The 16,047-nt window shown below is 42.5% G+C and overlaps 1 protein-coding gene and 1 long non-coding RNA gene across 2 annotated transcripts in view; one reads left to right on the top strand and one right to left on the bottom strand.

The window, feature by feature from the left end:
• The window catches only part of MYO18B (myosin XVIIIB), a 402,342-nt gene that overhangs the window by 17,476 nt on the left and 368,819 nt on the right, over positions 1-16,047 (top strand). The window contains exons 2-8 of the mRNA XM_069961327.1: positions 1,763-1,881; positions 3,645-3,785; positions 5,661-5,693; positions 10,835-11,344; positions 12,710-12,776; positions 13,450-13,562; positions 15,516-15,692. Of these exons, the coding sequence (XP_069817428.1) occupies positions 1,843-1,881; positions 3,645-3,785; positions 5,661-5,693; positions 10,835-11,344; positions 12,710-12,776; positions 13,450-13,562; positions 15,516-15,692 (1,080 nt within the window). The 5' untranslated portion in view covers positions 1,763-1,842. The remainder of the gene's footprint in view (positions 1-1,762; positions 1,882-3,644; positions 3,786-5,660; positions 5,694-10,834; positions 11,345-12,709; positions 12,777-13,449; positions 13,563-15,515; positions 15,693-16,047) is intronic.
• On the bottom strand, positions 675-4,060 carry LOC138785406 (uncharacterized). Its single transcript, XR_011362104.1, has 3 exons — positions 3,975-4,060; positions 3,537-3,738; positions 675-1,866 (listed from the first exon to the last, which is right to left on the bottom strand). It is a non-coding gene; the product is annotated as an uncharacterized lncRNA (long non-coding RNA).

The following is a 16,047-nucleotide window of genomic DNA, read 5'->3' as shown; positions in this document are numbered from 1 at the left end:
GACCGATGCCCCGGTCAGCCAGTCAGTGACTGGGGTGGGACACACTGAGCAGCTAAATCCTACCAGTCTTTGACGTGAGATCAGGGACAAAATGACAGCTGATGGAGTCCGAGAGCTCCGTGAAACGGCACATCGTGGGCTCAGGGATCAGTAAGCATATTGCCCTTTTCAATTTACCCCCCCCGCCGAACATTTCCTTAATTGCTAGGACAATGCTATTACATATAACAATATTAAAATGTCTGTTTTGTCAATGAGAAAAGAAACCAGCCATACCATACAAAAAAGGTTGTGAAGGGAAGTTCTTGCCTGTATCTTTATGATATGGTGGTGATCTAGCTGTATTTCAGTCAGCTATGTTAAGTGAACATAAAATGTGATATGCTGCTATTAAAATAGAACATGTGAGCTAACAAGCTTGGCCGATTGCTCCAGAGTAATCATGTTGGGTGACTTCCACCACATAGTGACTATATTCCATGCACAGAAAGAAGAATATAGAAAACATTTTAATAATTACCAAAAATGATGCAAGATTTCAGGATTATTATAGAATATAGATAGAAAATAGAAAATTAGAAAAAAATATCACCCAAAAATTCTTTAAAAAAAAAAATCTATATATATATTTTTTTACAAAAACACTATTTAAGCAATAAGTAATTTTCTGATGACACATTTCCTTACGAATAACCCGCCACGGATTCCGCCGTTCGCCCGTGCGCATCTATGCCCGTGCCATAGACTCCATTCTATGTACAGGCAGATCAGCAGGTTCCTTCTGTGGGTGGACAGCAGAATCCGCCTGACCATAGAATCGAGTCTATGGCATTGGCGTGAGCGGGGAAATCCGCGAGGGGTTATCCGCCCAGATTGCATAGTGTGAACGCACCCTCAGGGGGAGTGTGTGGCAATGCGCTCTACTCCCCAGGTAAACAGTAATGAAGCTAGGGAGTCAGATTTTATTGACAGCCGGGGAGACATGCATGTGTATCGGGATCTCAGCGGGTCTCAGGAGGGAGACCTCCTGCAATCAGTATCTTTTGACATGTCTGATGTCAAAAGTTAGTACAAATAACAGCAATGCTTCAAGAAAAGATATCTAATGATGTGAAGAACGTATATTCTCATCAGTATTTCCTGACCAGAAAAACAGTAATGATGATTGAACAGCGCCGATGTTTAGGTTCGTACGAATTCGAAACATCGGTATTTGACTTCCGCACTCTTCTCGTTCCATGGAATAACTGGGCCTAGGTTGTATTCCTGTTTTCCAGGTCATGGATGTGACCATTGGGCCTGATCATGGCATTGAAGGGCTACTCTTGGCAAAAACTATTGACTGGTTGATCTTCAATAGTTAATTGGCAGGACTACAACTATCAGTGATAAGCTAATGGGTACAGCTGTGGGGCCAAAACTAAACTTTTGAATCCCATATATTGTTTGTGGTGGTGCAGGATTCCTAATTACTTTAGAAAGATATCCAGGATATAAAAATTCAGGTGAAGACTTGCATGCGTTTTAAGCAACTTGGCTTTACATAGCGATAGAGAATTTTTGGAATCCAGTTATATTTTTGATAGCTTTTACTCGAAAATAGGTAAATTGTCTGTTTTTTATACATTTGTTCTCAGCTGGGAAATAAATGATTTTCCTCTCTAAGTAGTCATATAATGATGAGTTACCATTATTCACGTTTGCTAATTAACCCTTTCTCTTCTCTTCATTCCCTCCATATCACCCCATCCTGTATGTCCAGTGTTGATTGAGGCCTAATGTTTCACTTGCCCTGACTCCTCACTCCTGAAGCAACAAGCCACCTCCAGACACTGTAACAGCATGGCTATCTCCTCACGCCTTGCTCTGTGGGAACAAAAGGAAAGTCTCAGTTCTCTAGCACAATAACCATTGCCCTTAACCTGCATGTGTGTATGATTAGATGGTCATACAATTTGTTATATGAGCACCAACTTACATCACCATTTAACCCTGTAAAATAGTGTAACACAATCTGTTCCTTTCTATGACCTGCCAGAATGAAGAAATATTTACTTGAAACTAATTTTGATATAATAAAAATAGTTATTAAAGGGTTTTCTGATTTAAACTTACTTTTCCACTGTCCAGTGAAGAGTCTCCGTGGATCTCTAGATTAGTGTCCCAGCTCCTTTGTTTTAAATGAAGCTGCAGGTTGGCACTTGACCCACAGTTCCATTCATTTTCTATGGAGCCGCCAGATAGAGTTGAGTGCTGTACTCCTCTTTCTCCGGCGGCTCCATAGAGAATGAATGGAGCTGCGGGTCATGTTGCTGCCTGCAGCTCCATTTATATCAAAGGAGCAGGGGGGCCGCTTTGAAATCCCTGGTGGAACAGAGGTCGGACCCCTACATTCTCATACTTGTCCCTCATCCTGTGAATAGGGAATAAGTAAGTGCCAATTGGAAAACCCCTTTAATAACCACTTTAACTAAGGTAACTTTAGTAACTTGTATAAGCTTTAATCTTTGGCCATATACAATAAAATGTTCTCCGAGCTCTAATGTGCCAGTGATCAATACACGTAATTGCCTGAAATTCTTCATATTGGATGACAGTCTTCAAATGGCATTACAGTGGAACGATTATCCAGAATTATCCATTTAGCTTTCTTGCTAGATTGCTATATTAATGGCACACATTATAAAAGTGGCTAAATAGCCTTCACAATAATAGGACCTCAATGTTATTACAATTGACTATCCAACACAGCATGCCTGTGTATATATATATATATATATATATATATATATATATATATATATACACAGCATACCTGTTGGCTTGTTCAACCGATAGCTATGTATCCTTACACTCCTGCAGAATCGGGCAGATATCGCCTGTGTAATAAAGACAATGATCAGCCAAAGAGTTGATCACTGGCTGATTGTTGTCTTTCAGCAAGTTTAAAAATGATTGTCTGTCAACCACGCATCTCTTCAAGTGATAGGAAGTGTGCGGATGACGGCCGATGAAAGTGTATAGAAAAGTTATACTTACCTGTCCACACTCCCCGGTGTCCTCCTGCCTTTTCACAGATCACCCTAACCACCACTGGCACATCTGAACTGACCTGTCACTTCAGAGATGGCTTCAGATGTGCCAGTGGCGGCTGCGGTGAGGCAGAAGACACTGGGCAGCGCGGACAGGTAAGTATAATAATCTTATAATAAAATTATTGTTATCGTCCACATATCACCCTCTGTAAACATGTGATGTGTGGCTGACAATGGTTAAGATAAGGGTGGCAGGAATGATCCAGCAGTCAGGCTATTGGTGCCTGGTCACACCATTGTTTGAGCCTTGTAATGGGTCTCTTTAAACATGCTTGATCCTTCTTTCTGCTGACCTCGGTCATTGGCAGACTGTCACTCCAATCTTATACATATTAGAATGTCAGCAGATCAACAAAATTGGTTGTCTCTGATGACTTTAATGTATATGGCCAGCTTAACACCCTTCATTTATATAATGATTTTGCAGAGTTAAATACTTACGTACAGTAAATCACTGCTCATTGCATGCTATATGGATATACGTGTCAGCCATCAGACATTTTATAATACTTCATGCAAAGTATTTAGACTTCTTTTCAACCCATATAGATCAAGGAGGAAGACAAGGGGCCACAACCCACATCTCCTCCACCTTTATTTTCAGTCATTCCTGGTGGGTTCATCAAACAGCTAGTTCGGGAAACTGAAAAAGAAGCAAAGCAAAAAGGAAAAGAGCTGAAGGAGAAACCAGTGAGTACAAAAAATATGGTGTAAAGTAGAGCTGGCTCAGTTGCCCCTAGCAACCAATCAGATTCCACCTTTCATTTTCCAAAGAATCTGTGAGGAATGAAAGGTGGAATCTGATTGGTTGCTAGGGGCAACTGAGCCTGTTTCACTTTACACCATGTTTGATAAATCTTTCCCATGGTGTATACCAACCTGATGAAGATGATCAGATGACAAGAGATGGGAAGCACATAATATATACATCCCTGACACATGTAATGAGAATAAATAGAATGAAGAATATTCATCATCATCAAATTACTGCAGCGATTTGCATACTTGTACTTGAAGGGGTACTGTGGAGAAAAAAATCAACTGGTGTCAAAAAATTATACAGATTTGTAAATTATTTCTATTAAAAAATGTCAAGTCTTCAAATACTTATAAGTTTGTGTATGCCCTGCAGGAAGTGTTTTTTTTTTTCAGTCTGACACAGTGCTCTCTGCTGCCACCTCTGTCCATGTCGGGAACTCTCCAGAGCAGTAGTAGCAAATCCCCATAGAAAACCTCTCCTGCTCTGGACAATTTCTTTTGTGGACAGAGGTGGCATCAGAGAGCACTGTGTCAGACTGGAAAGAAAATAAAACTTCCTCTAGGGCATACAGCAGATGGTAAGTACTGGAAGACTTGAGATTTTTAAATAGAAACAATTTACAAATCTGTATAACATTCTGGCATCAGTTTATTTAAAAAGTATATTTTTATAGTACCCCTTTAAGATATTAAATATATTTCTATAGTAACCCTTATATATTTATATAGTAACCCTTTACGATATTAAATATTTAGCCTAGGAAAACATGTTGCAGAAATACAATTCAGCCAAAGCCAGAAGTGGATTTCAAAGTAGTGGAAAATATAAAGGAAGGACTTATATTTTTACTTCATGCTGCATCTACTCCTGGCTTTGGCACATTTACCACTGCATACATTTCTGCAGCATGCTCTACTAGCCTTATTCATTTAGGGTGCATTTACATGTACAGAATCTGCAGCAGATTTGATGGCGCAGATTTGATTTGCTTTGAATCTGTGACTTCAAATCTGTGCCATCAAATCTAATGCAGATCCTGTACGTGTGAGCGCACCCTTAAAGGACAACTCCGGTGAAAATCTTTTTCACAGTAATTGAAACACATTACAAAGTTATATAACTCTGTAATATGCTTCAATCACCTATCTGCCCCCCTTCCCTATCTTTCCCCCCCTCAATCCCCCACCAGGAAGTGAAGTAAACCCATTCTTACCTAATGACTGTTGACCCCAGGCTGCTCTGTGGCAGCCATTTTGTGACAATGACATCATCAAGAGGAAGGCGGGTCTAAGCCCTGTTAGGCCAGCCTCCCTTTGTCAGATCACTCAGGTTGCTCAGCTCTGATTGGCTGAGCAAGATGTAAGCCATCTAACAGTTGTACAGAGTCAGTTAGACATCACAGGAGACAAAGTGCATCATGGGAAACCCCAAACCAGGAAGCAAAGAAAAAATGAAGACACCTACTGGAGCTTCAGTTCATTTTTTTTGTTTTTGTCAGTGTCGGAGTTGTCCTTTAATATGAAATTTCACTGTACTATCCATAGAACAATATTGGGTTAACACATATAAACATTATTGGGGTACAGGCTAGGGAACTAATTATTTACAAGATAAACTTAGTAGAAACCTTGGATATTTGAGATTACAATACACAAAATAGTCATCATAGTAAATGTCAGGTGACTTTTTTTTTTTTGTTTAGTTATGTTTATCATTGTGTCAGTATTGATAATCCCTCCAAAATGATTATGTTCTATTATGATGTAACTATATTTATAGTTATTAATAGGAATTAATTCTTCTAGGTGAAACAAGATCAGCCACCGGAAAATTTAAAGGTAAGGAATATTAAGGTTAAAGGACAAGTGCCATGAAAAACTTTTTCCCAGTAATTGAAGCACATTACAAAGTTATATAACTGTGTAATATGCTTCAATCACCTATCTGCCTCCCTTCCCTGTCTTTTCCCCCCTCCACCCCCACCAGGAAGTGTCCTGACTCACACAGACCTTATTACTGTCGTCACCAAGCTCTTCTCTCAGCTCCTTCTCCTGTTACACTAGCCTCCCCCTCCCCTGCATTGTCAGGTGACAGGCTTGCTCAGCTCCCATCGGCTGAACAACTGCAAGCCATCACTTGTCACATCTCACTTGCTTATCTTCCCTCTGACTGACTCCGGCACATAGGCAGCTCCCCCCTCCCTTCATACCCTCTCTCCTGCTGTCCTGGACTCAGTGAAGGAGTCATGTCACTAGAGAAGATAAGCTGAGTCACCTGACAAGAGGGGGAGGGGGAGGCTGGTGTACCAGGAGCTATCCCAGCCCTCCTGCTGATGACTCATCCTCACAAGAAGGAGCTGCCTGGTGAGGTGAGGACAGTAATTAGGTCTGTGTGAGTCAGGACACTTCCTGGTGGGGGGTGGAGGGGGGAAAAGACAGGGAAGGGAGGCAGATAGGTGATTGAAGCATATTACAGAGTTATATAACTTTGTAATGTGCTTCAATTACTGGGAAAAAGTTTTTCATGGCACTTGTCCTTTAATGTTATCTTTTTGTGATGGATTGATTATTATTATTACTATTATTATTTTTTTTTATTTTATGCTTAGAAAAATGTGAAAAATAGTAATCTGATAGCACAGCTCTATTGCAGTTTAGCCTAAGCTGCAGGAATGGTTTTAAGCTGCAGTACCCGACATGACCCATGGAAATGGAGATTTTTCTGGAAAAAAACAGATTTGTTTTAAATCATAGATGACCCCTTAAAGGGAATCTCTCAGCACCTATTCTTGGTCTGAGGTGCTAACAGTGTGATGAAGGTCTGTGTGTTCTAGTGTGGTGTCATACCTCTATTTTTCTGGTTGGTGCTGTACTTTCTGTAATTTTTCTTCATAACTGTCAAAGAGGGGGAGTGGTGATGGCTTTGTGCCGCACTTTGGCCCGCCTCACCGCTACCTCCTCCCAGCTTGTATTGAATATTCATGGCGCCCGTCCCCCGGCCTCCTGGTGACGTCATCTGTAGCTTCCTGGTTCTGTGTAGTGCGCGCACGCTCCCGTGGTGTGATTTGTGCTTGCGCATGGAGCGAAGCCATTGAGGGCATGCGTAAATCACGCCGCGGGAGCGTGCGCACTACACTGAACCAGGAAGCTACAAATGACGTCACCAGGAGGCCGGGGGATCGGCGCCATGAATATTCAATACAAGCTGGGAGGAGGTAGCGGTGAGGCGGGCCAAAGTGCGGCACAAAGCCATCACCACTCCCCCTCTTTGACAGTTATGAAGAAAAATTACAGAAAGTACAGCACCGACCAGAAAAATAGAGGTATGACACCGCACTAGAAAACACACACACCTTCATCACACTGTTAGCACCTCAGACCAAGAATAGGTGCTGAAAGATTCCCTTTAAGGCTGCGTTCACACTACGTATATTTCAGTCAGTATATGTATATTTCAGTCAGTATATTTCAGTCAGTATTGCAACCAAAACCAGGAGTGGATTAAAAACACAGAAAGGATCTGTTCACACAATGTTGAAATTGAGTGGATGGCCGCCATATAACAGTAGATAACTGACATTATTTCAATACAACAGCCATTGTTTTAAAATAACAGCAAATATTTGCCATTAAATGGCGGCCATCCACTCAATTTCATCATTGTGTGAACAGATCCTTTCTGTGTTTTTAATCCACTCCTGGTTTTGGTTGCAATACTGACTGAAATATACTGACTGAAATATACATATACTGACTGAAATATACGTAGTGTGAACGCAGCCTAAATAACTATAATAACTCTGGCACAATCATATGCATTTGATGGCGAGCATCACTTTACAAACTAATAGATTGGATCAGTTTTCCCCCTTTATGACCTGATACTCTATATGGGGCTTATCTGCGTCTGCTGAGACCTAGCAGTTCCTGCAGTGAGGCTATATTCACACACCCATAGTGTAGCCTGCGACCGTGGCCCGCACTGCGAATGTGCTTCACGGAGCACTACATTCCAACTTCATTATCATAGCGATCCGAGCCGCAAAAGTGCGGTCCGCATAACAACATGTCCTTTTCTTTTGCGGCATGGATCGCGGCCCCATACACACGTACAGATATGTGAACAGGGCCATTGAATAGCATTGGTCCAATGTTCTGTCCGCAATTGCGGACAGAACAACGGATGTGTGAATATAGCCTAAGGTGTTGATCACATGACTATCAGGCTGGAAGTAGAAGCGGTGTAAAAAGCACCTAATGTTCAGAGACATCCTTGTGGACCGCCAGGACATATAAAGTCTATGGGTGGTCCGCAATTGGTTAACTATTAGTGCTTACTGTCATATTTAAAGCTCTGAAATTTATATCTCCTCTGATAATTAACAAATGACATTAACGTTAATTGCAATTATCTTTAATTACTATCCAGGGTCATGTTAACACTAAGCAGGCCGCTATACAGATTAGGGAAGAGTTACTCAAGATACGGAATGTCATTAATTACATTTGGGAAAATGAATTGCATCATTTTGTATCATTAAGAATAACACAATCTATGTTGTAATGTTATGGTGATACTAGGATCAATAGAAGCTACAAATGCAGAAGTTCTAGTTCTGGGACAATAGCTGCCATTAAAGTGACTCTGTACCCACAATCTGTCCCCCCCAAACCACTTGTACCTTCGGATAGCTGCTTTTAATCCAAGATCTGTCCTGGGGCCCATTCGGCAGGGGATGCAGTTATTGTCCTAAAATCTTCTTTTAAACTTACAGCCCTGTGTCAAATTGGCATGGCCTAGAGCAGTGATTTTCAACCAGCGTGCCGTGGCACACTAGTGTGCCGCGACACATGGTCGGGTGTGCCGCGGGGAAAGTTCCCCAAACTATGGTGCCCCTGTGAAACAGGAGAAAACAATGGGAGAGAGAAACCTGGGGATGGGGGAGAAACAGGGGAGAGAAGCAGGAGGGAGAGAAGTTTGGTGGAGAGAAGAAGGGGGGAGAGAAGTATGGTGGAGAGAAGCATGGGGGAGAGAAGTATGGTGGAGAGAAGCATGGGGGAGAGAAGCACAGGAAAGAAGCACGGGGGAGAGAAGTATGGTGGAGAGAAACATGGGGGAGAGAAGTATGGTGGAGAGAAGCACGGGGAAGAGAAGCACAGGAGAAGCAGGGGGGAGAAGTATGGTGGAGAGAAGCACAGGAGAGAAGCACAGTGGGGAGAAGAAAACAGGCCCAGGTTTCACACTGAGTGAGTATAAATACATTTAGAATCTATATTATTAACTATATGTATAATATGTACTGTTTTAGTGCCATTTTGGTTGGTGGTGTGCCCTGGGATTTTTTAAGTATAAAAAGTGTGCCGCGGCTCAAAAAAGGTTGAAAATCACTGGCCTAGAGTGTCGGTGAATTAGACTTGCACCGCCTCTCCGTCCCCCCCCCCCCACTCTCCTCATCATAAGGAATGCCCCTGGCAGGATCTCTCCTATTTATCACTTGTCTTAACATGAATATGCAAAAGAAGAGCCAGTGGAGCCTCATTAAAGAGTCTCGAAACACAGAACTAGTCAGATATCCCTCCGGGAAGGACCCACCAATGGGGTGGCTCCTGTAGAGAAACCACCAAAACCACCATATTAAGTGGCCCTATAAGTCAATGTAGTGACAAGAGAAAAACCAAGGCCAGGTATCAATCCACATACAGCTGTTTCAGGGTGTTGCCCCTCATCAGTGTGGAGCAGGATTCTGGCTAGGTGGGAGCAATGCCTAGTAGAACCATAAGAGAAACAGATCACTGATCTCAGGGTGACCAGCCAAACGATAACACTGCCAGCTGCTAGTGAAAGTGCTTAATGCAGTGAAATCCTAGGTGCATTGCCCCCTGGGAAACATGAATATGCAAAATAAGAGCCTGTGGAGCCTCATTGAAGAGTCTCGATATCCCTCCTGGGGCCACTTATAGGGCCACTTATTATGGTGGTTTTGGTGGTTTCCTTACAGGAGCCCCCCTTGGCTGGGTCCTTCCTGGAGGGATATCTGGCTAGTCCTGTGTTTTGAGACTCTTCAATGAGGCTCCACAGGCTCTACTATTGCACATGGGGCACTGAGAGTGAAGGTAAATTTCACTAAAGCTAGACAGACATAATTAAACTAAACTAATAGCAAGCAAACATTTGTGCTGTCTGTGTCTTTTATTGAGCACATTGGGGAAGATTTATTAAGACCTACTCATATGACGGTCTTAAATTAGACCAAGTTCCTATTCACCCCACTGGATTCAGAGGTACAATCACGGTGGGCGTAAAAATCTACAACTGTTCCTGCTAGCAGGTATAGACTTCTGCCATGATTTCTACCTGCTAGCAGCCATAAATCATGGGGAGTTAGGTGAGCGTCTTCCCCGCCTTCTCACACCCACCACCTTCTGCCCGCCCATCAAGTGAGCAGGTCGCATACCATGTAAAAGGCGCCAATATTTGCGCAAACCAGATGTTTGTAAAAATTTTTTTAACCTTTTCTGTGGCATACGCCAATGGCGCAGTTAATAAACCTGTCCTATTGAGTATACATGCACAGTGCAGAGAGAAGAAGAAACTGAATTAAAACCCATTGAATTTAATAACCTGTAGATCCCTTCACCAATGTGAATAACAATTGTGCAATGTTAAAGAGGAATGTTGTCTTGCAGTTGTGTGTTAGTTCATCAATGTTTCTGGTGTGCCTTGTGTGCACAGCCCTCTAGAGGTCATACCAAAGCGTCTTGATAGGGTTATGGTTGCACATGCTCATTCCAAGACACAAATCTTCTTTTTTTAGCCACTCTTTAGTCGTGTTGCTTGTGTGAATTGAGTCTTCGCATGACCTGATGGGGTTGGATGGGGAACAGGTCTAGATATAGATGTCAAATATTTATTGCGTAGCCTCTGGATATATTTGGATCTGGATATAGTTTTACCTTTTTTTGTCTCGTTGTTTCTTTAGTCTCCTGGAAAACTAAACGATTCGCTTGTTCAGCAGTTTAAGGATGAGAACATTCTCACAGTAGGAGAAGAAATGGCAGGCACAAATAATGTCTTTATGAATGGACTTAATGAAGACAAGCCCCCAGTAAGAAGAGAAGCCCCAGAAAGAGGGAGCAAAAGAACCATACATTTGAAGCCTGTTAAGAGTCCTACAAAGAGACAGAGCACACCAGACCCCAAGAATAATAACAAAAATGAGTCCATGATCAGTAAGGTCAATGAACTGAATGAGAGCAAGTCACCAGTGCCTGTAGAAGAGGATCGAGCCCCTCCAGCAGCAGAAGAGAACATACAAACACATAGTACAGCTAGTGCCCAGGCAGAGAACCAGGATGAGCAGGAGCAGGAGCAGTCGTCCCCCAAAGATAATGAAGCACAGAACATACCAGAAGAAGGTAAAACACAGAAAGACCAAAATACTGATGTACCAGCCCCGATCACTGAAGAACAGCCGATTACTCATGAAAAGGTAACCTATGCTTTCAAAGCATGTTTTTGTTCTGTGCACCCTTTGCTCTCCTATGCCTGATCTATCTACCTATCTATCTTTCCCCCTCTCTTTTTCTTTCTCAGTCACTATATGTTTCTCTTCTCCGCTTTCCTAGTAATCTTTTTTTCTTTGCTTTTGTACAATATCCTCTCAGTGCAGAAGCAGCGTTTTGTCACTGACGACCTCTGTGCACTGCTAACAGTCTCCTTCCTCTCTCTCTGCAGACTGCGTCGTGCGGTCATGTGACCGCTCCTCTTAAAGCAATACAGACGTGACACAGGGGGTGGGCTAGTGCAACATCCCTGCTGATTGGATGTGTTCCGGGCATCATGGGAAAGCACTTTTCCTGCCCAGAACACTTCCTGCTTTCTAAAATGGCGGCTGCCATTTTAGAAAGCAAGAAGAAAAAATAATTTGGAGCGGACTTCTAAAAATCCGAATCCGACCGGACTCGGACTTTTGGATAAATACGAATTGGATCCCATACCGGCCGAACTGGTTCGCTCATCTCTAGTTATTACATGAGCAAAGCTAGAAATACACATTTAGTGCTATATCCCTCAATTCAGTCGATCAGGCAGGTTTCAATTTCTCTAAAACAAAATGTGATGTCACAACCTGGTCTATACCTTAAGCGTCCAGCAGGGGTTGCAGTATATATAGAAATTACATGTAAAAAATGATAACTTATCATTTGTTACATGTAATTTCTACATATACCGCGCCCCCTGCTGTACCCTTCAGGTATAGACTGGGTCGTGATGTCACTTTTTTCTTTTTTAGAGAGATTGAAGTCTGGACTAAAACATTGCCTTAATACACTACAGCTTTCACATGTCTTGATGAAATACTACCTTTGTACATTATATGGAATTCGACAAATAAAATGTATGCATCTATACACTGCAGTGGAGAGCCATGGTTTAGGTACAAAGGGTTGAATGTATTTTGAATCCACATTGTCAACAGGTTTGCAGAGTTTTGGTCTCAATAGTTATGCAGAGTTTTGGTCTCAATATTTTTAACATACAATGGTCGTCCTGGAACCAATTAATATTGTAACTTGAAGGACCATTGTATCTGGACCGTAATTCAGCGTCTTCTGTGGATACGACAGATACAGTACCTTCATTATCTTACATCGCTATGTCATGATATCGAAAAAATACATTTCAAACTTTCTGCCTTAAATATACTGAAAAGAACATATACAAGTAAAGAAAAGGTGCCCATCTTGTATATTGTTGTCTGTTAAAAATGCATGCCTGTAACAGAAAAGATTGGTTTTGCATCCTCCCTTGTTTTAGAGCCACATCTATTAGATTTAACCTTCTTTCTTTGTAGGGGTCAGAAGATGTGTGGTATGAGACGGAGCAGGTCTGGTATGTCCACAAAGATGGCTTCACATTGGGTAAGTTTTATTGAGGATATGGATCACTGTGTATTCTATATATCTGTTTGCACCTGCCTTGTGGTACAGTACAAGAATCTAGCAATTGTTCTCTGTCATTACAATTGTGAGTCTTAGGATAATAATAGTTTAAAAAGAATACTTTATTTTCTGCACATCTGTAGTGCTATGTATCTGGTAGAGTTATAGTTTGACAATCTACTGGTATCTGCTGTCTGATAATACAAGGATTGCCAAACCGGTATTCCAGATTGCAATAACCGGACCAGATTACCCCTTAAACATTCAATTTCCACAGGATAGAGGAAAAGTAAGAGATTGCGGGGGTCAAGCCTCCATATTGGGCCCCCGGCTTCTGTATTATGGATGGAGCCGTGGGTACGGCACATGACCCGCGGGATTATTCATTCCTATAGAGCCAACGGAAAGAGGACAGAGTACAATGCTCTTTCGGTGTACTCTGCTCTTTCCGCCACTCTATAGGAATGAATAGGGCCACGGGTCATGTACCGTAGCCACGGCTGTGTCCATAATACAGAAGCTGGGGGCCCAATACGGAGATCGGCGGGGGGTACAGAGGTTGGGCTCCCCCGGATATCTCCTACTTTTCCTCTATCCTCTGGTTTCCCCTTTAACTAAACTTTTATTTGTTTTTTTTCCTCTATGACATCAGCCACAGAACTTAAGCCAGATGTGGGGACTCCAGAGTTAGCCGAAGGGAGAGTCAGGATACGTATCGAGGCTGAAGACAAAACTAGAGATGTGGATGAAGAAAACATTCATAGGGTAAGTATGATAAAAAAAAAAGACGCTGTGCTCCCACTGATCGGCCCTGGAGCTTTTCTAATGTTTTGTTCTACATATTTCTCTTCTTTTCCATTTCAAAGTTATTTTATTAGCTGAAACGTGCTAAAGATTTAGAACACAAATACAGATATGGTCACAATAGGTCTTATTGCTCTACATAGTGCTTTATTTTAAAACAGGATACATACAAGCACTGCCCTCCCCCATAGCACCGATCCGGCCTGCCCCCAGCTGACCCGCTCCATTGATTATCATTAGAAAGGAGCAGGCTGGCTATGGGCAGATTGGCGCTACGTGGGCGGGCAGTGCTCCTAACGGGTGCCCCAGTGCTCCTAATTATCTCACTGGACCATGGAGCACACAACTAGCTGCATCGGAACGGCACTGAGGAGGAAGGTAAGAGTCATACCTTCCTCCTCGGCATCTCCTGTGCAATAGATGTGTCTAACCTGCTGATAGTTCCATAGTCCCGGTTTGCCCCGATTCTGAGGAGACACCTCCGGCAAAACCATGTCCCGAGTATGTCCCGGGAAGCTCCGCCCCCGGTAAGCCCTACCCCCTTCCAGCGCGAGTAATGGCACTCATACAAAGCAGGGAGAGGAGTCCCTGGGGGACTAGAGGAACCGTACTGGAAAGTATAGCTTTTTTTTGTTTTAAATTCAGATGAAGGGACAAAAGGATGCTGAAGGGGGTACTGGTATGATGATGAAAGGACAGGAGGAGGATGAAGTGGGAAGAAGTCTGATGATGGGGGGGCAAGAAGGATGATGAAGGGGTAGTAATATGATGATGGAGGGGCAGGAGGTTGAAGGGGGTAGTAGTATGATGATGGAGGGGGAGGAGGATTAGAGGGGTAATACTATGATGATGGAAGGGCAGGAGGATGAAGGGGGTAGTAGTATGATGATGGAGGGGGAAGGAGGATAATGAAGGGCTAGTAGTATGATGATGGAGGAGCAGGAGGATGATGAAGTGGTAGTAATATGATGATGGAGGGGCAGGAGGATGAAGGGGGTAGTAGTATGATGATGGAGGGGGAAGGAGGATTAGAGGGGTAGTACTATGATGATGGAAGGGCAGGAGGATGAAGGGGGTAGTACTATGATGATGGAGGGGCAAGGAGAAAGATGGAGGAGTAGTAATATGATGATGGGGGGCATGGGGATGAAGGGGTAGTAGTATGATGATATGGGGTGCAGCTGAATCATATGGGTACAAACTACCAGTATATACAGTCAGTCAGTAGAATGCTATCTCTGTATCTCAGACTGCTCTGAGTGGGGTGTGTAATATACTGGGGACCTGTAACTGGGGTGTGTAATATGCTGGGGACCTGACACTGGGGTGTGTAATATACTGGGGACCTCATACTGGAGTGTGTAATGCTCCTTTTGTGTTGTTCTGACTGTAAATTCTAACTGGAAAATTATGAAGCCACGCCCATGATAGGCCACACCCCTTTTTAAATGCTAACGTGTCCCTGGAGAAAAAATTTAAATGTTGCCAACTTTGTAGTTCCTCTTAAACTCATTTCAGTGGGGCCATGTATACCACTATGGACTGTGGCATACAAGATATTTTACATGCAGCATGCATATTAAATGTCATATTAGACTTATTTTCTAGTGCTAGTATAAGGACTCCTTGCCCATAAAAATCGCTTCACATAGGATTCTGCAGGGCACAATACAGTGAGAAAAGAAATCAGGCTTGTAGTATTTGCTAAAAAAGGGGCCGAGGCATCATCTACACCAGGGTAATATGATGTTCCCACGACAATGTACACCTAATGACCTATATTAAATAGACTTTATTAGACTGTAATGATAGATACCACATTCCAACTTTGGTTTTCAGAAATGCCAAGTTTCAGTTAGGTAAATCCTTTATATTTTATTTTTTTTCTCATGTTTTATTATCTATTATCTACAGACAAATCCTTCCAAATTTGACTATGCTGAAGATCTTACAACACTTATCAGTCTGAATGAATCCAGTGTAATCCATACTCTATGGCAGCGCTACCAGTCCCAGCTGATTCACACCACTGCCGGACCAAACCTCATAGTACTTAAGCCAAGCGGACCCGTGGCAAGCTTCTCTACGAAGGTTCGATAAGTTTATTATGTTATATTTTGAACATTAACAGGCCAATTAATACAAATATACAAACTATGAGCTAGTGTTCTCTGTTATCAGCCATATCAGGCTGGGGAGAAACTCATTGCTGAATACACTTTAACTACGGATAGGAAATCCAGATGGAATTTCATCTTCAGATCTGAATGCCCCTCACATATATGTTTATGTACAGTACAGGGTGGTCCAAAAGTAGGTGGACAGTATGGGGGAGATTTATCAAACATGGTGTAAAGTGACACTGGCTCAGTTGCCCCTAGCAACCAATCAGATTCCATTTTTCATTTCTCACAGATTCTTTGAAAAATGAAAGGTGGAATCTGAT

The sequence above is a fragment of the Dendropsophus ebraccatus genome, chromosome 3 (genome assembly GCF_027789765.1).
Source record: "Dendropsophus ebraccatus isolate aDenEbr1 chromosome 3, aDenEbr1.pat, whole genome shotgun sequence".
In the NCBI taxonomy this organism is placed as follows: Eukaryota; Metazoa; Chordata; class Amphibia; order Anura; family Hylidae; genus Dendropsophus; species Dendropsophus ebraccatus.
Note: the sequence above shows the minus strand (reverse complement) of the source record. Positions and strands in the feature narration are given on the sequence as shown.